General features: G+C 38.4%; 3 protein-coding genes across 3 annotated transcripts; 1 reads left to right on the top strand and 2 right to left on the bottom strand.

Annotated features, from left to right (window-relative positions):
• Nucleotides 1-4169: 4169 nt before the first annotated feature.
• Nucleotides 4170-6552, bottom strand: vkorc1 (vitamin K epoxide reductase complex, subunit 1). Its single transcript, XM_032574330.1, has 3 exons — nt 6262-6552; nt 4618-4727; nt 4170-4483 (listed from the first exon to the last, which is right to left on the bottom strand). Exons 1-3 carry the CDS (start codon nt 6441-6443, stop codon nt 4272-4274), a joined length of 504 nt encoding a protein of 167 aa, XP_032430221.1. The 5' UTR covers nt 6444-6552; the 3' UTR covers nt 4170-4271.
• Nucleotides 6553-7390: 838 nt separating this feature from the next.
• On the top strand, nt 7391-15210 carry mapk7 (mitogen-activated protein kinase 7). The gene is made up of 7 exons (XM_032574326.1): nt 7391-7504; nt 9318-9598; nt 9695-9860; nt 10496-11922; nt 12747-13807; nt 13889-14019; nt 14909-15210. Exons 2-7 carry the CDS (start codon nt 9334-9336, stop codon nt 15054-15056), a joined length of 3198 nt encoding a protein of 1065 aa, XP_032430217.1. The 5' UTR covers nt 7391-7504; nt 9318-9333; the 3' UTR covers nt 15057-15210.
• Nucleotides 15211-16164: 954 nt separating this feature from the next.
• On the bottom strand, nt 16165-20646 carry LOC116727134 (serine protease 33). Its single transcript, XM_032574327.1, has 6 exons — nt 20348-20646; nt 20070-20179; nt 19803-19879; nt 18507-18778; nt 17512-17672; nt 16165-16606 (listed from the first exon to the last, which is right to left on the bottom strand). The coding sequence occupies exons 1-6, from the start codon at nt 20391-20393 to the stop codon at nt 16352-16354; spliced, it is 921 nt and encodes a 306-aa protein (XP_032430218.1). The 5' UTR covers nt 20394-20646; the 3' UTR covers nt 16165-16351.
• Nucleotides 20647-21350: the final 704 nt, after the last annotated feature.

Raw genomic sequence — 21350 nt, 5'->3', positions numbered from 1 at the left:
AGAAAGAGTCAAAAATATGAAATGTGGTTTTGGGGCCCTCTAGTTCTGCTAATGATGTGGACTGGCTGCAAATCAGCAGCCTGATCATTAGATCATTCACACACCTGCCATAAGCTTAATGCATCTCTAGCAGTGCTGTTTACATTATTTACATGTATAATAGGATCCATTTATTGGCCAACTGATTTATTGATCAGTAGATTTCTGGGCGCCAATTTCCTTAATTTTGGGGGATCGTGATCTGCTGATACTTAGTGAAGCCCATCTTATCCACTGATCTTATTTTTGTCAGCAAAGGTTTATAAATCAGCCTCTGTCCTCTTCTGCTCTGCAGTGAGAGGTTTGACTGACAGACTGACCCACCAGGTCAGAGCTGCACGTTTACAGTTAACAATATTCACCCCATTGTTGCCAACTCAGGGACTTTCTTGCTATATTTAGTGACATTTCAGACAAAAAAAAATTAATATCAGCCTAAATCAAAATCAGCAGGTCAGGATCTTTAAAGATCGGTAACCAGGTATCGGCCAGAAAACTACAATCGGTGCAGCCCTACACACATATTCATGAAATTCTTTGATTAAATTAATTTATCTTAACCGTTACTCCAATAGCTATAAATGTAATTTACACCAGGTGAGTCTTTCTCCCCTGGAATGTGGACCGGTGCCGGTACTGGACTAATTCTGAGCCTTCAAATGATTTTAACAGAAGTTTCACGTAACTTAGAAGTTGATGTAAAAATAATGTTTGTTTTAGCCTCTGAATGATTTTGCTCAGCAGCAAACAACATATACAGCACAGAGCAGCTCAACATGTAGCAGCCATGTAGCCTGACGGAAAACATTTTGCTGGACAATTTCAAACATTGAGAAGTTTTAATTATTGTTATCAAACAGCGTTTTGAAGCCAAAAATACCTCAGAAATATCCAGAACCAAGCAGGAGAATCAACTCATTTAAAGTTAAAACTCAGTTTCAGACAAACACACAGACCTTAGCTAGCATAAATGTTTGGCTGTTGAACTGGACCGGTCCAGTTCGCTATCAAGCTAATTTTCTATTAGCAGCTTTACAAATCTTTTACATTACATTATATTACCAAGGCACATTAAAACAAACCTTATCTTGGCTTTTTTTCTATTCTTCCTCTTCCTTTTCTCCCTCCCTGAAGGATAAGTCCTTTTTTGAGACATTGTTTTGCTAACTTAACTTCTGACCGGAGCTTTGGACCTTTGGATGTTCTGCACTGCAGCTCATGATACCGGCGGAGCGTGCGGTACCTACCGCGGCCACCAGGGGGCCCAAGAGCAATTTATTATTTTCCTTTTTAATCCATAAAATAATGATTTTTACATACATTATCAAATATATATTATTGTAAAAACAAATCACTTTATAGTGAAATTGTGTGTTTTTGATATTATAATAACATAGAAGTTATTACTAGAAAAATAATAATCAGCTCCACTGAGGGGGCCCCTTAGTGGAGCTGGGGCCCTAAGCGGCTGCTTAGTGTGCTTATGCCTTGTGCCGGCTCTCGTGAAGTGTTTCACCAAAATGGAAAATTAGAGGAAAAATCATAAAGCTGGAGCTTCAATAAATCAATATAACCACGAAGAAAGAACATTATGTAGAAATATTTAATCCATACAGTGAAAGCTTCAGTACAAATGTGTCTCACATCTTCTGGCCCAAATTAGTAATAAATTGGCTTAATAAAAACAGCCCTAAAGTTAGTTTTTTTTATTATTATTTAAATTTGGACAGAACTGGTTGAACTGCTCATTCTGATATGTTTACTCTTTAATTATTGGCAACAATCTGTGAGGTAAACATGGAAACCAGACAGAATCCAAATCACATTCATCTTTTCTGTTATTATTACCAGGACTGCCTGGTGTCATCTTGACCTTTTCTAAAGAAAGAAGCGATAAGAAAAGATCAAGATGACAGGCAGTCCACTCCTCCTACCTCCGACTTCCTGGAGTGACATGTGGTTGATTGTCATTACCATTCGTTAGTTCTCATGAAAATGACATCACTGATTGATTATTGGGTACTAAGTTAAAAATATAGTTGGAAGTGATTCATTTCTAATGAAATTTTAATTTTATATGCAGAGAAATGACTAATTAGGGGTAAAAGGGAAACACTTTGACACATACAAACTGCCAGTCGGCTTTAAAAATAATATTACATGAAGATTTAATTGTTGTTGTGTTTAAATTACACATAAATAATACATGATGCACTTTTTCTGTTTAATATAAATCCTCAAAATATTTGATTTTATTGCATTTTTATGATTGAAAGTGTCATTTAAAAAAAATTCATGTCAAACAACATTAAGTTGGGGATGACAAATGACAAATATCACAGTGCTATAATAAAAATAAAGAACAGCCACAGACATTGACAATAGATAAGGTAGAATAAATAAAGTAAAAAATAAAAGTTAAATAAATACATACATAAATGGGTAAAATAAAACAATGTGTACCTTTTAGTTTATCATTTTTTCTTAACAAAAAGGTCAAATATACATTCAAATACATATAATAAGAGAGCTGCTACAGTAAAACGAAACGTGAAAACAATAACAGAGAGATCTGCTAATGAGATAGTTAAGTTTCTGAAGAAGAGTTCATGTTTTTACAAGTTTCTGATTATTAAAGTTAAGTTTTTCAACAGAAGCAGAACACGCTTTTTCAGTCCATTATTAAATGAGGGGACATAATATGTGGGTGTAATATTTTGCAAGGATTATAATTAGATTTAATTTATATATTTCATCTGAAGAAAAGGCTGAGTTAATGGGAAAAGTACAAAATGACCAGAAATATCATGAACAGCAATTAAAACATTAACATATTTTGATTTTACTTAAAAACTTTCATGATTTTCACAGTACAGGGTTTATGATAAGTCTTATTTACATCACATAGATTATTTACGGTAATCTACATATTTATAGAAAAAAAATCACCTTCAGAGGAAGACGATGATGATGATGTTTACAGCAGTGATTCTGGATTTTTCATCAGAATAAGTCATTTTATCAGGAAGAAGAAACAGAGCAATGATTGTGACTCAACATCCAAATATAGAATCAATTATGTGGAAAATTATTCAACTTTTGTACATTAATAGATTTCACCACATGTTGGATGGAGCTGAATATAATCTGTATTATATAAATAAAGACCAGTCGGGTATGTCAGCGAATATTCTGTGGCATTTTATGTAAATTCAATGAGGAGTTTAGCTGTCTATTTAAATACTCCTCAGAAATGTTTACGGTGTTTTCATTTTGCTTTTTGTCACACTAAATTCTTTTAAGATCACTTAATCCGAGGGAATACAAAATACGGTTTTCAAATGAAGATTTTTTTTGTGAAGAGAGAAAAAAAATATATGTGAAAATATAATTGACCCCTTTTTTAAAGTGATATGTTAGTTGTGATAAATCACATTTCTTGGTTTAGTTTAAGTGTCCACACCCAGGCCTGAGAATTCTCTTAGATATCTGTATTTATAAGATTAAAATCATTTCAAACCATAAAAAGTTTAGAAAAACATGTAAAGGGTTTCACAAATAACATAGAATGCACGAATATATGTTTTATTTAATGTTTATTACTAAAAGTATTAAAATATATAAAAAACGGAACCAGTTTTGCGTAAAACAAATGTTGAGGTCAGCAAGAAAACAAAACCTGCTTTTGCGACACTGAACCAAAACCTGATGTTTGTCTCCCTCTGCTGGTAAAACTGAGTAATTACACCAAGGAGCCTATGCGTCTTTATAAGTTAAAAATCATTTCAAACTATAACGTGTTAAGAAAAACATGTAAAGGGTTTCAGAAATGGAAAAATAGAATACAAGAATATATATTTTATTTAACATTTATTACAAAAACTATCAGAATAAATAAACTGGACCAGTTTGGCCTAAAACAAATGTTAATGTCCGCAGATTGTATTTCTCAGCCAGGAAAACAAAACCTGCTGTTGCGACACTGAACCAAAACCTGATATTTGTCTCCCTCTGCTGGCAAAATTGAGTAATTACATAAAGGAACCTATGCGTCGTTATAAGTTTAAAATCATTTTAAACCATAAAGTGTTTAGAAAAACGTGTAAATGTGTCACAAATAAAAAATAGAATACATAAAAATATGTTTTATTTAATGTTTATTACTAAAAGTATCAGAACAAATAAAATACTGAACCAGTTTATTCTAAAAGAAACATTGCGGATTGCATTTTCTATCCAGTCTTTTCCTTCATTCCTTCGATTGCTTTCTGTCTCCTCAGGTTGGTGTAGAGCAGCGCGAAATTGATGACATATGTTGAGACACACACCATGCAGAAATCTCCCAGAACAAAGGCGAGAATAGATGCGAGATAAAGCGAGCCGGCTACAGAGACCCAGGAGCAGATGACCAAGGCCAGGGCTGCCTTTTTAGACAGAGACAATCCTGCAGTAAAGAAAAATGAGTTTATATGCAGAAATCAACCCCTGTAATCTCACACGCTGGCCGAGCTATAATAAACATAACGGTTAGCGTAAAATCCCTGCTCTATAATTTGCAGAGGACAATGGCGGACGTACCCAGGCCCATCTGCAGAGTGTAAAACAGGATGCCGAGGACGCTGTTGGGCTGGTTCAGAACGCTGTCTTTGGCCACAAAGAGCTGGACCAAACCAAAACCACGTCCCCATCTGCCAAAAAAAAGAAGAAGAAAAAAGGCGGTAGCATCAACAAAATGCATTCTGAAATGATTGCTAAAAAACTGTTGTGTGACAGAAGTATTGGTGTTTTTTTGTGTTTTGTCACATTACAGTCATAAATTGTAATGCCTTGTTCTGGGGTAATGGTTCAGTGGAAGGAAAAAAAGAAAATTAATCAATTTATCATGGTCAATTGTCAACTAATCGCTAATTGGAGTACAGACTAAAAAAAAAAGCCAATTTGGTGCAAGAACAACACAGTCAGAGCAGTAATTAAGCCAAAACCGTAAACAAATACATACATTTTAATTTAAGACAGAAAAAAACAACTTTGTGAATGAATATTTTCTACCTAGAACTCCTCAAGTGGCAGTTTTAGCTTCACTTAGTTCAAGTTGTGTAAATAAAAATTAAAGCTGCCGTATGTAACATTTATATATAAAAAAAACAACAGAAAAACATTTTTACATATTTATTGAAACTGTCACAGTTTATGAGACAATAATGCTCCTCTGCTTTCTCCCAGTGCTGACTAAAAACAACCAATCAGAGCCAGGAGGCGGGTCTTAGCGCTGTCAATCACAATCTGGTGTGGCCCATGTTGTAAATGCTCAAGCTAGTTAGCACAACCATCAATAATGGCAGATAAACGGTTTTCCTGTGAAGGCAAGATGACTCTCTATCATTAGCTACATTTATCAGCAAGTACATGAGATTGATTGACAGCGCTAAGACCCTCCTCCTGGCTGTGATTGGTTGTTTTTGGCCACGAGTGCTGCATTTCATCAGAGGGCAATAGTAGCTCAGGAGATGGCCAAACATGTGCTGCCAGTTTATTTAAGGAGGACAAAGATTTGCACTAATATTATTTAGTTTTGAATTTTAAACATTATACTACTGTGTGAAGACTTGAGACTGAGGAGGTTCACCTCTCAGCAGGACTCCACAGCCAGAGCTACAGCAGAGTGATCAAAATCCAACCGTATCATTGTGTTGTAATGGCCCAGTCAAAGTCCTGACACTCTATTTTTAATATGATTTTGCAAAGCAGAATATGTAAAGCTGGTAGAAACAAACCCAAAAGTTTAACAGTTATAACATCAGGAAAAGATGGTTATAAAAAGTATTTAATCAAGGCAGACTGAACACAAATGTACGCCGCACTTTTAAGATTTTAATTTATTATAAACACGCAAAAACTGAGTGTCATTTTTCTTCCATTTCACAAATACAAACTTGCTAGAAAAGAAAAAACAAACAAACACAGTATTTGGTTGTTAATACTTATTCACCAGCCAAAACAATCGGCTATGCAGCTGAGTCGCAGAAGAACGTTCACTTTATGGGTTAAAAAGAACGCAATTCCCAAAGGAATTTCAAATATTCCACACGAGGCAATAAAAAGAGGTTTAAATGCGGAGCCAATCCACTCTGAGCCACAGTTATGTAAAGTTATGGTTTACCTGCTTCGTGGATTCTGCAGGTGTGATTTTAAAAAAACAAAAGCTGTGAATGAAATTCCTACCTGGAGGTAAAAACCTTGGAGCAGCTCACAGACTCCCCCAGGTCGCACATCGCCCTGTAATCTGGGTCTCTCTCTCGGGAAAGCTCCACATGAAGAGCATAAACAGACAAAACCAAACCCAGGAGGCCCAAAACGATGCGCGCTGTGGGCTCCCACCTCGGCAGCCCCTGAGCCGCAGCCATGTGGAAAACCTCACGGAAACAATAAATATAGAAACTATAAATCGATTCTAACAGTTTCTGCTTTCTTCCTAATCCAACCGAAGTCCGCTTACAGTGGGCGACGTGTTAAAAGTCACATCCTCACTTCTGATTGGCTGGCTTCATTTTTGTCCCCGCCTGCCATTGGACGGTCGGATCCAAACGTTTATTTGGCCAAAAATGCGTTGACTTGTCATTACATAATATAACATTAATACATTACAGGTTACTTTTATTACTGTAGTTTTTTTTTTTTTTTTTTTTTTAAATCTAGCAGTGGGTGGAACAATTTTAAACTATTTTGTTGCATTGAAAACCAATAGATTTTTTGTTTGGAATTGGTTTATTTTAGAATTTTGATTATCTTGTTTTTCTTTTGTGCAAAAACAACAAGTAACAAAAAAAAAACCAATTCTGAGTTAGTTAATTAGATCAAATAAATTGGCGTAAGGGAATAAGTTTTCACTAGAATTTAATTAAAGTGTTACCCCTAAATCAGCTAATAAATTATGTAAATAGATTATTCAAGTTTCTATCTTGGTGTTTCTGCGCAAATTTTGACATTTTAGTGTAAATTTGATTAATTTAAGTCTCCCTGCATTCACGCTTTTTATGTAAACAGCTCAGACAGAGTGGTTAGTAGGACATAAAAAAATATGAAGAAGCAATGGACATGTCTTAGTTGTCAAATGTGCGCTCCGGTTTCTTTCTTTCTTTCTAAAAATATATACCATTACGTCATAATTGCCTGTATCTTTCTCCAACTTTCATAAAATGTGGAAAACGACGTCACCTCCCATGAATAAATAAACAAAACCACACAGACTCCATTCTATTTGGCATAAAGCCCCGCCTCAAAGTGCGAACTGCGCGCCTATTGGATGACGGGGCCTCCCTCCCTTCATCTAATTGGCTGGCCACATGAGACTCAAAGCAAATCCGGAAGTAGACGAGGAAGCGGCGGACAAAACAAGTGAATTATCGTGCTCTTTCGCTATTAAAACTGGAGCTATGGACGGCGTGGTTTCGCTCACAAGCTGAAAGTATGTTAATCTTTTTTGAATCGCATTCATTCGCAGTTTTGTCTCGTTTTATAACCGAGAAGCAGCAGGTTTAACGGTACGTAGGAAGCCAGAGCTCCAGGTAACGTTAACAAGCTTACGCCCCTGCGTCAAGAAGTGAGAAACGTTGCTCCTTTGTCACCGTTGACCAAATAAAATTAGCGAGCCTCTCTCTTCAGCTGTAAAATGGGGTCTGTTTTAGGCATTTGACTGAGATCTACAGGTTTCCTTCTCATTTAGTCAATCCAGGCCTCTATTTGTTAAATGTAAGGCAGCGTTTGCCTTATTCTGTCCATCTTATTCCTCTATTTTGAGTCTCAAGAAAGATTATCTTATGTCTTTCTAAACAAGAGAGACTCTGTTGTTTGTCATTAAGGAGAAAACGGAAATAATTCTAGCATTGATTAAGTCAGTATTGAATTTTTAAAATGTAGATTTTACGCACCATTCATAGGCACCTGCTTCCAGTTTCTCAGTTAATTAATGAGTAAAGCCATTCAGTAATATGTCTGAATGTTACAGACATATAACATACAGACATATGTTATATGTCTGTATGTTCACACGGTTGTTTTGCCATATTTTTTTCATGTGGAGCACTAAAATGTAAATTAGATAAATTTCAGGTTATATCACGTTTATTGGAATTGCTTGTAAAGATTTCTAAATAGATTGGAGACAAAAACTTTTTTATTGCAATTTCACACTAAAAAGTTGAGAAAAATCCAACCTTTTATTTGAGTGCACAAAGTAAATTTCAATAAATAATTATTTTAAAAAATATCACAGTAATTTTTCCACTTCCCTGCAGGTGTTCAAAAGCTATAAAATGTATTCACCATGTTGGATGTTTTACCTCTTATTGCTTTTACAAATCAATCTTGTCCAGTAAAATTTGGCCTTATTTCACTCATTGTGAGTCTACCATCAGTCACTGTAAAGGTCCTGAATATTTATGCAAACACTTGTCTTATGTTACATAATTTTTTATCTAATTGTCACTATTTTCTTAAAAATACATTTTGGTTGATCATGATTGATTTGTAAAAGCAATAAAAGGGAAAAACATCCAATGGGTGAGTACGTTTTAGAAGCACCATAAATATGACGTGACAAAGAGTGCTGTACATTTTTGTGGTCCATAAAAATCTTTTAAAAGTAACAAATAACTGCAGATACAGGTAATATTTGACCAGAGGTGGGCAGAGAACCAAAAAATTGGACTCAAGTAAAAGTATCACTACTTCAACAAAAGTAGCTGACCAAAAAATTACTCAGAGTAAAAAACTATTTGGCACAAAGTTTAGTCAAGCACTGAGTAACTGATCAAATTATCAAACATTTAATATTTAAAATTACGTAATAAGATGGACCAATATATAAAGTTTAGTATTTCAAGGACAATAATTCATATAAGTAACAAAAAATAAATAAACTCAGGCAAAAAGAAAGTTTTTAAAATAAGTTTCTTTCAACAAAAACTTAGGAAACTTTAGCAAATATTCTGTCTGGTGAAGTTTTGGTTAAAACATGTTTGTTTTTCATTCAGTGGGTAGAAAATCCAGCAATTTTACTCAAGCAAGAGTAGAGATACTTCATAATAAAATTACTCAAGTAACGGTAAAAAGTTCAGCGTAGTAAAAATACTCTCAAAAGTAATTTTTTTTTAAAAAGTTACTCAAGTAAATGTAACTAGTTACTACCCAACTTTGCACTTGACAAACTCTGTGATTGCCAATTTCTGATGACATCGTAATAAAGAAACTATAACTTTGTCTTTTATTTTTTTGTTTAGGTCTCATTACAGCAACATGTCGACTAAAGAGGGTGGAGGTGCCAAAGTTTTGGCCTCTCCTGAAAACATGGCCACAGACAAAGGCAGACAGAACCAGAACCAGCATATAGTTGAGGCGATACCAGGCAACGCAGACACCAGCATAGCAGCAAAAAACTTGGCCCTGCTCAAAGCACACTCTCTGGACGTAAAGTTTGACGTCGGAGAAGAGTATGATGTCATCGAAACCATCGGCACCGGGGCGTATGGTGTCGTTTCATCCGCCAGAAGAAGGGACAACGGTAGATCTCTTGATGAGTTTAAATGTGAAAAAATTCATTTAATTGAAATTACTGTCTGATCTTTTCCACTCTGTTCTTTATTTTTACTTCATGTAGGCCAGCAGGTGGCAATAAAGAAGATCTCCAATGCTTTTGAGGTGGTGACGAACGCCAAGCGAACACTGAGAGAGCTGAAGATCTTAAAACACTTCAAACATGACAACATCATCGCCATCAAAGACATCCTGCAGCCGAACCTTCCTCACTCTGCCTTCAAGTCTGTGTATGTAATTATTTTCTCAAAATGCAATTTCTTTTTAAGCATAATGTGTAAACTTATAGATAGCACTAGACGTTAGGGGATAGAGGATGTTTTCCTGATCTTTTTATTTTTTTCTGATTGTTTTCTCAAAATAACAACTTAATTTTCTGTTTTTAGGTAATGAGTTAATTTTCCGTTTTCCGCATATACCTTTTCCAGATGGTTTTCTCAATATGATGAGTTAATTTCTCGATGGGTTTCTCAAAATATCAAGAATTTCCTGATGGTTTCTCGAGATAACTGCTTAATTTCCTATAGTTTTTTCAAAATAATTAGTTAATTTCCCGTTTTCCTCACATCCTTTTCTCCGATGGTTTTCTCGAGATAATAAGTTAATTCCCTGGTGGTTTTCTCAAAATAAAGAGTTGACTGGTGTGTGTATTAAACACATGCATTTGAAGGATGGGATCAGGTTTCCCAATCATCTTGGGATCTCGAAAAAACAAACTTTGTTTTCTCAAGATTAACTCATTTCAAAAAATCATTGGGGAAAAAGTACACGCAGAAAATGTCCGCTCTCGGCTTCTGTAAAGGACAGCCCATGACTTGAGTTGTCATTCCTAATTTATCTTTGTGCTACCATCCTGTGTTTGCAGATATGTTGTGTTGGACCTCATGGAGAGCGACCTGCACCAGATCATCCACTCAGCCCAGATTCTAACCCCTGAACACACGCGCTACTTCCTCTACCAGCTCCTCCGTGGCCTTAAGTACGTGCACTCTGCCAACGTCATCCACCGTGACCTCAAACCCTCCAACCTGCTGGTGAACGAGAGCTGTGAACTGAAAATAGGGGACTTTGGCATGGCGCGGGGTCTGAGCTCCCACCCAGAGGAGTCATACTGCTTTATGACGGAGTACGTGGCGACCCGGTGGTACCGCGCTCCTGAGCTCCTGCTGTCTCTCAATCATTACAGTTTGGCCATTGACATGTGGTCTGTGGGCTGCATCTTTGCTGAGATGATGGGGCGCAAGCAGCTTTTCCCCGGGAAGAACTACGTGCACCAGCTGCAGCTCATCTTGAGCGTGTTGGGCACTCCCCCTGAGGGTTTGATCGGCTCCATCAGGGCTGATAGGGTCCGCTCCTACGTTCAGAGCCTCCCATCCCGAACACCCGTACCTTTGGCCAAACTGTACCCGCAAGCTGAAGCTTCGGCTTTAGACCTCCTACAGGCCATGCTGCAGTTTGATCCTCGTGAACGCATCAGCGTGACGGAGGCGCTGGCGCATCCTTACGTGTCCAAGTACCACGACCCAGACGACGAGCCAACATGCGTGCCAGCTTTTGACTTTGAGTTTGACAAGCTTCCAATGAACAAAGAGCAAATTAAAGAGGCTATTCTGATGGAGATTCAAGACTTTCACAAAAAGAAACTGAGTTCTCGTCCAAGGCTGCAGTTTAAGCCTTTGTCAAGGGTCGAACCTGCGGCGCAAGGAAGTAACCAGCCAGCAAATGTTGACCTGACCAAGCAAACGATGGCCGCAATTGAACAACAGCAAATGACAGAAGCAAACTCTCAGAAGCAACTAAACAACCCACCAGCAGATGTGAACCAAGCATTCACAAACCAGGTGCCCCATCATATAGCCCTCCTCAGTAAAAATGTAAGCTGTCCAGTCGACGTGGACATGCCTAGTGCCAACTCCGACAGCGGACAGTTGGAGACGATCGACCTCACCACACCAGTGTCCACTCAGGACGCTCCATCAGAAACAATGAGAGACGGAGAAGGACAGGCAGGAATCCCAGCCATCCAGAGCCAGCCCATGGAGCCCGACGCCATTCCCTCGTCACAAGCACAAACCATGACCGCCCTACCGACCAGCGTGCCTTCCCTGTCTCTGTCGGCAGCACAGGTCCAGTCTCTGTCTCAGTCTCTTTCACACTCGCTGTCCAAGAATGCAAGGCCTCCTCCGCGTGCAGCCGAGGGAACGAGAAAGGAAGGCGCCATTTCCGAAGACACCAAAAATGCCCTGAAAGCAGCTCTGTTAAAATCAGCTCTAAGAAATAAGGCCAGAGGCGGTAAGTGTGTCATATCCACAGTTCTCTGACGGAGTATTCGTTCACTTTAAACTTTTAGACGTTTTGTCATGTTAGAGCCAGAAATTATTATGTATTTTATTGGGATTTTACGTGATACACCAGCTAGGCCTAAATCAATTAATTCAATGAATCGCATCATAAATTAAAATTCCATTTGCATAATTTATTGATTTCCTTTTTTTCACCTTTTCTACCAGAAATGGATGACAAAAGTCTTCAGTCTTCCTGCAAAAACACACAATTTTACCAAGTGTTTTTGTCTAATTTGTAGTGCAAATATCTTAGTAAATTTGAATTAAGACCAAATGTAATGTAAAAGTATCTTTTCAGCAAGATACAGGAGCATTCGCCATAACATTGGTGAAAAAGTACTTGTTCCATTGATAGATAAATTTACTTATATAAGACAATTTCTCCATGTCATAAGAGACAAAATCTGCTTTTTTGAAATTGTTGACTTAAAACAAGCTCCTATATCTTGCTGGAAAAATACTTGTAAGTTAGTTTTGTCTTATTTCAAGTGTAACAAAATACTTGCATTAGAAACTAAACTAAAAATATTTTAAGATTTCGTATTTTTACAGTCTGGTGCTTTGGTCTCAACTCTACCAGTTTTGTTTACAGTGACTTCATAGTTCATTTTCTATGTTTTTTTCTGATGTTTTGTTTTATTTATTTTGGATATTTAAAATGTTTCCAGTTTTGGAGTTGAATATTCATTAGAATACAAACCACTTTAATGACCAGGAGCAACATTCCCAAGTTTAAACTGATCTAAACTTAACTTAAGTTCCTTCTTGCAGACGGAGGCGGCTCTGGGTTGGGCATTGATGGTGGCACCGGAGGAGGAAGTATCTCCTCTGCGGTGTCTTCTGTTCCCGAGTCGCGGCGGCCCGTCACGGCCCAGGAACGTCAGCGAGAGAGAGAGGAGAAAAGACGAAAGAGGCAGGAACGAGCACGCGAGAGGGAGAGAAAAATTAAGGAGAAGGAAAGAAAGGAGAAGAAACAGGGCGACTCGCTGGGCGGGGTCCTGCTGAGCGACAACGACAAGAGCCTCTTGCAGCGCTGGACGAAGATGATCGACAGCTGCAGCGACAAATCCCAAACTGCTAATAACGACGGGAAAACTAAGGATTGTAACCTGAATTCCCAAAGAATCAGTGAGAACAATAAAACAAACATGGAGGCGAGGAAAAGTCAGCCTCATGAGCAGCTAGCTTCTCAAGTAAAACCGAACCAGCAGCGTCTGTTTCTGCCTCCAGCCACCACCCAGCAGCTAACTCTGCCTTTCTCCATGAGCCTGAGGAAGCCTCCAGGAGACGTAGTAGCTGCTGTATGCGGTGGGATCGACATGATGGCCGTCACTGGTGGATATGTGAAAAACAACACACTCCAGCCGCACGCAGAGGGCAGCGGGGAAAGCGAATTCGCCGGCGTGGGGAACTGGAGCGGCCAGCAGCTGGAAACGAGGCCGACGCAGCAGCCGAGCAGGACGCCGCAGCCAGCGTCCGGCTTCCTGCAGAGTCAGCCGCCGCCCGACCCGAAACCTCAGGCGCACCTGCTCCCCCTCGAGAGCTTTCTGCCCAAAGCTCCTTCGGTGGCCATCAGAGAGACAAATGGGAACGTGGAAGTCAGAGGTCAGAGTAACCTCAACTCGTTGACTGCGAGTCCCGGACTCATGGAGAAGCTTTGCTCTTCTCTGGGTGAGAAATCAGCAGCACAGAGTATAAACCATCTCTGTGGGACTTTGGTGGTTCCTCCCTCCCAGCCACACCCCAGCTTAGGATTTACAGACACGGGGCAACAAGGGCCCTCTATTGCCCCTGACATCCATACAGTGACCCTGCAGCTGTCAAAGTCACAGGTGAGCAATTTTATTCATGGTTACTCCAGGTTTTAGTTTTTATGAAGGGTTCATAATTTGTAATAATTTTCCCTCTGCCAGGTAGAGGACCCGTTACCCCCCATGTTCTCGGTTACCCCAAAGGGCAGCGGGGCAGGGTACGGGGTGGGCTTCGATCTGGATGACCTTTTCAACCAGTCTCTGACGGAACTGCAACACGGTGACCGGGACAGGTGAGGTCCAGGACAGGCCTTGCTTTTTCTCTCCAATAAGGATTATTAAAACCTTTGCAGCTGTTCTTTGGGGAATCTGTGATCGGGATTGTTTTACATCACTTTCATTTTACCACTTAAAGGACGTGTATTATGTAAACTTGACATTTTTGAGGTTTACATTACGTTATAATGTCATCCTCTCATCAAAAACATGCTTTGATCCTTTCAAGCATGTTTGGGAAATCCTTCAATCTCCATGGCAACCACTCAGCTGTGCAAAGCGTCTGGGTGGACTTAGCTCTAGAGTAAAAGTTACTGGATGTTGGTGGCTCCATTTATGACAGAATTCAAAAGAAGAAACTTTATTTTTTTGTCTGAGAAAATGTTTCCCCTAAAAGGTGATGTTCAGTCAGAACAATTAAATTGTACTTTATTTATACCGAAGTAAAATTAAATGTTTTAACTCTTACCACTCAAGTATCTTTAAAGAGCTGTTGTGGACAGGAAGGATCTCCAGCAGCAGCCTTGCAATGAATCTGAAAAAGCCTCTGACTGAAGACACTTAAAAACTCTTAACTGCTAATCCACCTCATTTGCTTTTGATGCTCTTGTGTAAATCTGTCAGAGGGCAGATGTTGGGCTTTAAAGGGGAAACAAATCATATAAAACCTACAAAACGGAGCCACTAGATTAAATTTAACTCTTGGTTCAACATTGTTTTTTTTTTTTTCTCCCAGGTTGGTAAACACTCCAGACCAGTTAGCTGAACTATGTGCAAACAGCACGACTCCTCGTTTGCCCATAACGTAGATGATTAAACATTTATAAGTAACACATTAAGCTTCAAATTCAGTGGATATTACCAACATTTCTACAATATTGACTTTTTGCATTTTTTCCCCGTCAGCTTCGACTCGGCGCCTCTGTCTGCCTCCCTGTTATCTGATTGGAGCGAGGTCCACCGCATGACTCCGGCTGACCTCGAGTCGCTGCAGCAGGAGTTGCAGCTCGGCTCACCCATGATCCTCTCTGATACCATCCCCCATGATGCCTGACTTGACCTCCCTCCTCAAACACACTTGCATTTGTGTTTTAACCACCAACGTGGGCAACATGCATCAAAGCCAATAATGTTTCCTTCCATAGGCGATGTAGAGCATTTCTTAAATCATGCAGCTCTTTCTGTAATAAAAACATTTTGGCACCACCTGTCTGCTGCCTTTGGGTGCTACATGAGTTTTATTAATAAAGTTTGATGATTTTGCATGAAGAAAATCTATTATTTCCACTAGGGATGGCAATAAATCGATAATGTATATTGCAATAGATGATCAATATCAATAGATAATACATCCGATTAGAATATTCAGTTTAACTGAACTCCCATCCAGAACGGCACAGCATTATGGGGGATTTAGGCAGATGAAAAGCTTTAGATGTTCAACCTGATGGCCAGCTAGCAAATCACTCTTTGGTTACCTAGCAACTCACCTTGGTTACCTAGCAACAACCAGTTGAGTAACTGGCACAGCAGCAGTTTAAGGTTTTATCACTCTGCCTCATAACCGCTTAAAAATAAAACGTTGTGGAGTGAAAACAGGAAAGTGACCAATGTCACCAGTTTGGTAGCATTTCAGATATTTGAAAGAAAAAAAAACTAATCAATTATTGCACTGCAAAAATAAAATCTTATCAAGTATTTTTGGTCTAGATTCTAGTGCAAATATCTTAGTACACTTCAAACTTAAAAGTAACATTTAAGCAAGATATATGTACTTGTTTGAAGTCAATAATTCCTTAATATTGATGGAAAAGTTCTAGTTCTATTGGCAGATAAATTGATTTGTAACAAGTTAAATAATCCTCCAACGAAACTAGAACTTTTTCATCAATATTAAGGAATTATTTACTTAAAGCTCTATATCTTACTAAAAAGTTACTTGTAAGATCGTTTTGTCTTATTTCAAGATATTTTCACTAGAAACTAGACCAAAAATACCACGACCTTGTTTTTACAGTGCGATACTGATTTGAAATGCTTATATTGTGATAAATTTTCAGCCGTATTGTCCAGCATTAATTTCCATTCTGAGCTACAAACAAAAAACAGAAGAGTCAAACATCTTAATCAAACTTTTTCTTTAATTGGAAATGAAACTTCTCATTCATATTTAAAATCTAATTAATTAAAAATTTTAATTAAAAACAAGATCAGGTTACAAAGTTCCATATGGCTTCATGTGCAGACAGGATGAAAGAATTACAAATTTGATTAAAACTATCAGAAACAACTTAACTCCTTCATTCATGACAGGTTTCTTGTTCCAACTCTTAAATATAAAAAACTGTTTTATCTCTGAGTTAGCATCAGGAAGACGGACAGACAGCTGGCCAACACAACAACACAGCCACACACACTCCGATGCGCTCCTCCGTACAGCTGGATCTCTGGTATCGTGGAGCGGATGAACTCGGAGTAGCTGGTCAGCCTGGTGTACACACCCGGCCTGTTCTGTTTCGCACAACCAAGTCCAAAACTCACCACTCCCGCCTGCACCCAGGTGCCATTCACCATGCTGCAGACCAGGGGCCCCCCTGAGTCGCCCTGCAGAGACGAAGAGTTATTCAGATTGTCATGTGTGCAAGATGCCGCCCCCTGCTGGACGAGGCCTGTCACATAGATTTTCCTGGATGATGAATTGTTCCAGAAGTTATTGCGATAAATGATAATATTGTTGCTTTGGGACCATTTTTAAGTAACATAATGGTAATGGCAAAATAATAATGCAAAAACAAATTATAAGAAATCAGTACACTTTAAATTCTAATGAACATTTAACAATGCAACTGAAAGACATTTTAAATATCCAAAATAAATAAAACAAATAAGAATTTTTAAGCCTTTCTAAACAAAAATTGTCCTTCAAAAAAAAGGGTTGAGACCAAAGTACCAAATTGAAGACTTTTATTATCTAGTTTTTGGTAGAAAGAGAGAGAAAAAAAAGAGATAAATCATGTTAATGAAAATTATTGAGTTTTAATTTTACTGTGCGATTAATTTATTAAAAATAATTATAAATAATTGCTGGCTGACAATGACTGCCATTGCGTTTAGCTGTCCGGTTGTCAACATAAAGTGCTAAATCTTAAATGTAAACCCGATATATAAAAGAAAAGTAAACAGAGCTTTGCTACTGATTGTCATCACTACAACTAGATAAGGTCAGACAAAAGTTTAACAGAAAGATAATAGCAAGGGAGAGGGAAGTAGGTCAGTTACGCTAGCTTGACTATGACAACCTTAATGTAGATGTGTTGTGGAATTTGGTGTGTTTAGGTTCAGTTAATAAATGATTTTAAAATAAAATAAGGCGATGCACACACCGACTGACAGATCATCAGTAGAGCAGGTGTTGTAGAGCATGTGTGAAATTTCCAGATGTAAACAACATGCAATGTGTATTTGAATTCACTCAAATGAGTCAATGTTTAACATAAATCAAATGGTACCTGGCAGGAGTCTTTGCCGCCCTCCTGGTATCCTGCACAGATCATGTCGAACAGAATGTCCACCTGCTCCACCGGATTCGTTTGGTACATTTCCTGACAGGAAGTCTGGGAGATGATTGGCACCTGCACTTCCTGCAGAGTCCCAAGTCCTGACAGAGCCACTGAGAGGAGGCAAGCTAGTTACTTACAGGTGATTTTTTAGCAAAGCATGTTTTAAAACTTAAGATCATCTTGCATTAGAATATTGTGTGTGTAATATTCACATTAATACACACATTAATGTAATCTAATGTATTACATTAGAGTGTAATACATGTTTCATATCTTTTAATAATTAGGGATGCAAGTCATTGATTAAAAAATTAATCTAAATTGACTAACAATTGATAAGCAACCATTTTCCTAAAAATTGTTCTTTTAGGAACAAGGGGGTCGACCGTCTTTCCATAAGGTTTTATTTTTTATGAAATGCCTTTTTTTTTTTTTTAACAAAAATTGTATATTAAATATAGACTGAATGAACAAAAAAAATTGATTACCTTAGACATTAATAACACAAAAAATAGGAACTTTTTAGGTTGCTGAGTAGAAAAAAACAAAAAGAATAAAATGTGTTTATATTTTGAAAAACAGAACCGGATTATGTTTGGACTGTTTCACTTTCCTGTTCAGAGAAACACCCTCCGCCATCTTGTTCCTCCTAGAACATCCACTTGTTAAGACTAACACTTGTTAATCGATTGGAACTAATTTCAATCTAAACATTAATCATAAGTCAATTAATTGTTTGCATCTGCAGTCGATATAATTATTGATTAGTATTTGTGTTAAATCATTTAAAGATGCCCTTCTCTCTGTTTTTTTATTTCTTTGCACTTCCATGTGAAACTAATATAATAACATCAGAGCCCCATTTTCTGAAATGACATAAATCAACTGAGGATATTCTAGTTTCCAGAAAGCTGCCGGTGCCACAGAAAGTTAGCGGGTTTTACCGTCTTCCCTGATGTTTCCCCAGCCCGTGACGTAGCAGCTCATCCCAGAGGGAAACAACGTTCCCGACGCAGGCAAACACACAGGCTGGACGAAGTTGTTCCAGGACACGGAGCTGGACAGCTGCAGGAGAGCGATGTCTTTGCCGCTGTTGGGGTCTTGGTAACCAGATGGAATCACTATGCGCGTCACAGAACGGGTCAACTCGTACTGGTTGATCCCATTCAGCTGGTACCGTCCGATGTACAGAGTGTAAGGCGACACGTCGGACGGACTGAAAAACGACAAATTAGTGACGTTAAATAAGAAATCATTACGCTTTAATCTTTCAAATCAGAGCAGACATCAAGAGCATTATAGGAAGTAGTTCTAATAAATCAATAACTTAAATATGTAGAAAAGGGCAGATTATGCAGACATTTTAAATCCAAGGCTGCCTCAGAGCAACGCTCAGTTTATTTCCTCTTGTTGAAAACAATTTGGCCCCTTAGGATAATTTTTGCCAAAATGCAAGTTTTGAGTTTCATAGTTTCTGTTTCATGACCAAATGTAGAAAAGTTAAGTGTTTAAAAGATTTTAAAAATGGCAGAAATGTAAACTTTAAAGGCTAATCAGAGGCTGTTACTCTTTTTTTTTTGTGTGAAAAAGGTTTAAATACAGATTTTTTGATAAATTTTCACACCGTACTGTGGTTCAATTTAAACAGCAAATATCATGAAAAAGCACATAACGGAATGAATGTTGATAAAAGTTGCTTATTGGTAATCTGGGCAAAGATTTGATGTATCCACCGTCAAATTAAATGATCAAGTTAGATGAATAAATAAGGACTACAAATTACATTGTTTTCTAATAGCAAAGAAGCAAACGGCAAAGTGACTCTGAAATATTCAGCTGCATCAGAAAAACATCGCCTCATCAAAAACATGTTAGTTTCATTTCTAACCCAGTAATTGTTAGAAGTTTATAACACTTGGAACAAATTCCAAGTGTTGTAAACCTTCATTTTACATCCCAGTGTAATAATTAACCAGTTGGGCAAAGTTTCACCGAACACATTAGACAAAATAATAAAAAAAAAAAAAAAACACAGAATGGTGGAAGCACAGATGATAAAAGAAATCAGAAATGATTGAACAAGCAACAAGTTGCAAATTGAACAAGCAACTTAATCTTTAAGGCCAGTTTTAGGGTTTCAGATTCTGATTAAATGCAAAACAGCCCAGATGCTTTCAATGCAGTGAAATAGCAACTTAGAGAAGAATCCAGCAGTTTCTGTCCGGGTGGAGCTTTCTCACTTGGGGAAGCAATGTGCAGCTGAAAGCACCCAGTCCTGCGTGATGAGGGATCCGCCACAGATATGTGCATTAGCTTTCTGGAGGCAGAGAGGAAGGGAAAGAAGGAAAACAGCAGTGAGTCACTTCTGCATCACAGGCAAATCCCTCTCTCAGCAGGTCAGCTTCACAACTAAACCCAGACTAAACCACAACCAAAGCTTTCCTCCGGGCACAGCTGTGAACCCACGGGATGAAAGTGAAAACATTCCCGTTTAATTGGGGGTTTACCTGGATATCTATCTGCCAGGGCCAAGCCCCATTCAAGGCGTCCACCCCTCCTACAATCCTGTCCTTCAGCTGCGGACGGCCGCACACCTGCGCATTAGAGCCTCTCAAACCTGGAGAAAATGCGAGTTTCCGACCCAAGAGCAAAGCGTGAAAAACTTTTAATCACCGCTAAACACAAACAGCCGAAAACAAGCCGAGAGAACAAAATGTCTCCGGGACAAAGACACGGGAATGGCGGGGAGGGGAACCGACAGGAAGACCCTCCGCTCTCCACTTACCTGTTACGCACAAAAACATTACAGAAAACAGTAACTTCGTCGCCATTTTGGTGAACAAATACGTTACAAAAATCTGTTTGAATAGTTTGAAGCTGGTTATTTCAATAAATCGTCAAAGCGCTGCAGCCAATCCTCCTCGTGATGACACAGCAGAAACTAAAGTTTAGGAAGTTTCATCGCTTTTCTTAAAACTTTCTTAGAAACGGACAGAAAATCCGTTTACGCCCCCGGGTTTGTCCCCAAAAAACCTGCGGTCTCCGATCAATTCTGACTCACAGTTTCAACGGAGAAACCTGTTACCTGGGCGGAACGTCACACCCCATCGGAACCTTTATCCCGCCCATGTAGCACACCTGAGCCAGTGAAAATAACGGAACTGCGTCCTTGCGTTCCTTGCAGGTTGATTTCCTGTAAAGAGGGTTTTGGTTCCGTGAAAATGGAGGAAAATACGCGGGATGGTTGTTTTATCAAAACCCCAACAAGGAGAATCCAAAAGGTTCCTTTGGATAATTAAGCAAAGTACAGAAGCAGTTTTCCTTCTTTGCATTTCCAAAGTTTACAAAAAATATTTCTTTTAGCTAAAAATGTTATTTTTTTGTGGAGAGATTTTTTTCAAATGTAGAGTTTACGTCTATTTCATCAGATTTTTATTTTTACTTAAACAAGACTTGGTTAACAGTTTGCTGTAGTTTGAGCCATTCCTCCTGACAGAACTGCTGAGTCAGTTAAAATCTCAGGTGTTCAGTTTTGCCCATAAATGTTGTTTTGGAAGGAGGTCAGGGGTTTCTGACGGCTGCTACAAAATGTTTGGGGTCATTGAGCATTTGGAAGACAAGAATTCAAAATGATGATTTTTCATTTTTGCTTTTGTCATATATTTTCTAGAAGTGCACCAGTCCCTCCTGCAGCTAAAAGCCCCACAGCATGATGCTGCCTCTCCAGCTTGCAGGGTTCTTTTTTTTTTTGTTTTGCTCCAAAAGGACAATCCACATTTGTACGTCTT

This window comes from Xiphophorus hellerii, chromosome 10 (genome assembly GCF_003331165.1).
Source record: "Xiphophorus hellerii strain 12219 chromosome 10, Xiphophorus_hellerii-4.1, whole genome shotgun sequence".
NCBI lineage: Eukaryota > Metazoa > Chordata > Actinopteri > Cyprinodontiformes > Poeciliidae > Xiphophorus > Xiphophorus hellerii.
The sequence above is the reverse complement of the archived record's forward strand: the minus strand, read 5'-3'. Positions and strand labels throughout refer to the sequence as shown.

What these genes read in the sequence shown, in the direction of transcription:
- vkorc1 (XM_032574330.1), bottom strand. Translation starts at nt 6,443, where the DNA reads ATGGCTGCGGCTCAGGGGCTGCCGAGGTGGGAGCCCACAGCGCGCATC. An exon ending in TCCAAGGTTTTTACCTCCAG is followed by an intron (nt 4,728 to 6,261) that starts GTAGGAATTTCA and finishes TTTTTTTGGCAG; the next exon opens with ATGGGGACGTGGTTTTGGTT. An exon ending in CACTCTGCAGATGGGCCTGG is followed by an intron (nt 4,484 to 4,617) that starts GTACGTCCGCCA and finishes TCTTTACTGCAG; the next exon opens with GATTGTCTCTGTCTAAAAAG.
- LOC116727134 (XM_032574327.1), bottom strand. Translation starts at nt 20,393, where the DNA reads ATGGCGACGAAGTTACTGTTTTCTGTAATGTTTTTGTGCGTAACAG. An exon ending in CCTGGCAGATAGATATCCAG is followed by an intron (nt 19,880 to 20,069) that starts GTAAACCCCCAA and finishes CTCTGCCTCCAG; the next exon opens with AAAGCTAATGCACATATCTG. An exon ending in GGGAAACATCAGGGAAGACG is followed by an intron (nt 17,673 to 18,506) that starts GTAAAACCCGCT and finishes GCCTCCTCTCAG; the next exon opens with TGGCTCTGTCAGGACTTGGG.
- mapk7 (XM_032574326.1), top strand. Translation starts at nt 9,334, where the DNA reads ATGTCGACTAAAGAGGGTGGAGGTGCCAAAGTTTTGGCCTCTCCTGAA. An exon ending in CGCCAGAAGAAGGGACAACG is followed by an intron (nt 9,599 to 9,694) that starts GTAGATCTCTTG and finishes TACTTCATGTAG; the next exon opens with GCCAGCAGGTGGCAATAAAG. An exon ending in CACTCTGCCTTCAAGTCTGT is followed by an intron (nt 9,861 to 10,495) that starts GTATGTAATTAT and finishes CTGTGTTTGCAG; the next exon opens with ATATGTTGTGTTGGACCTCA.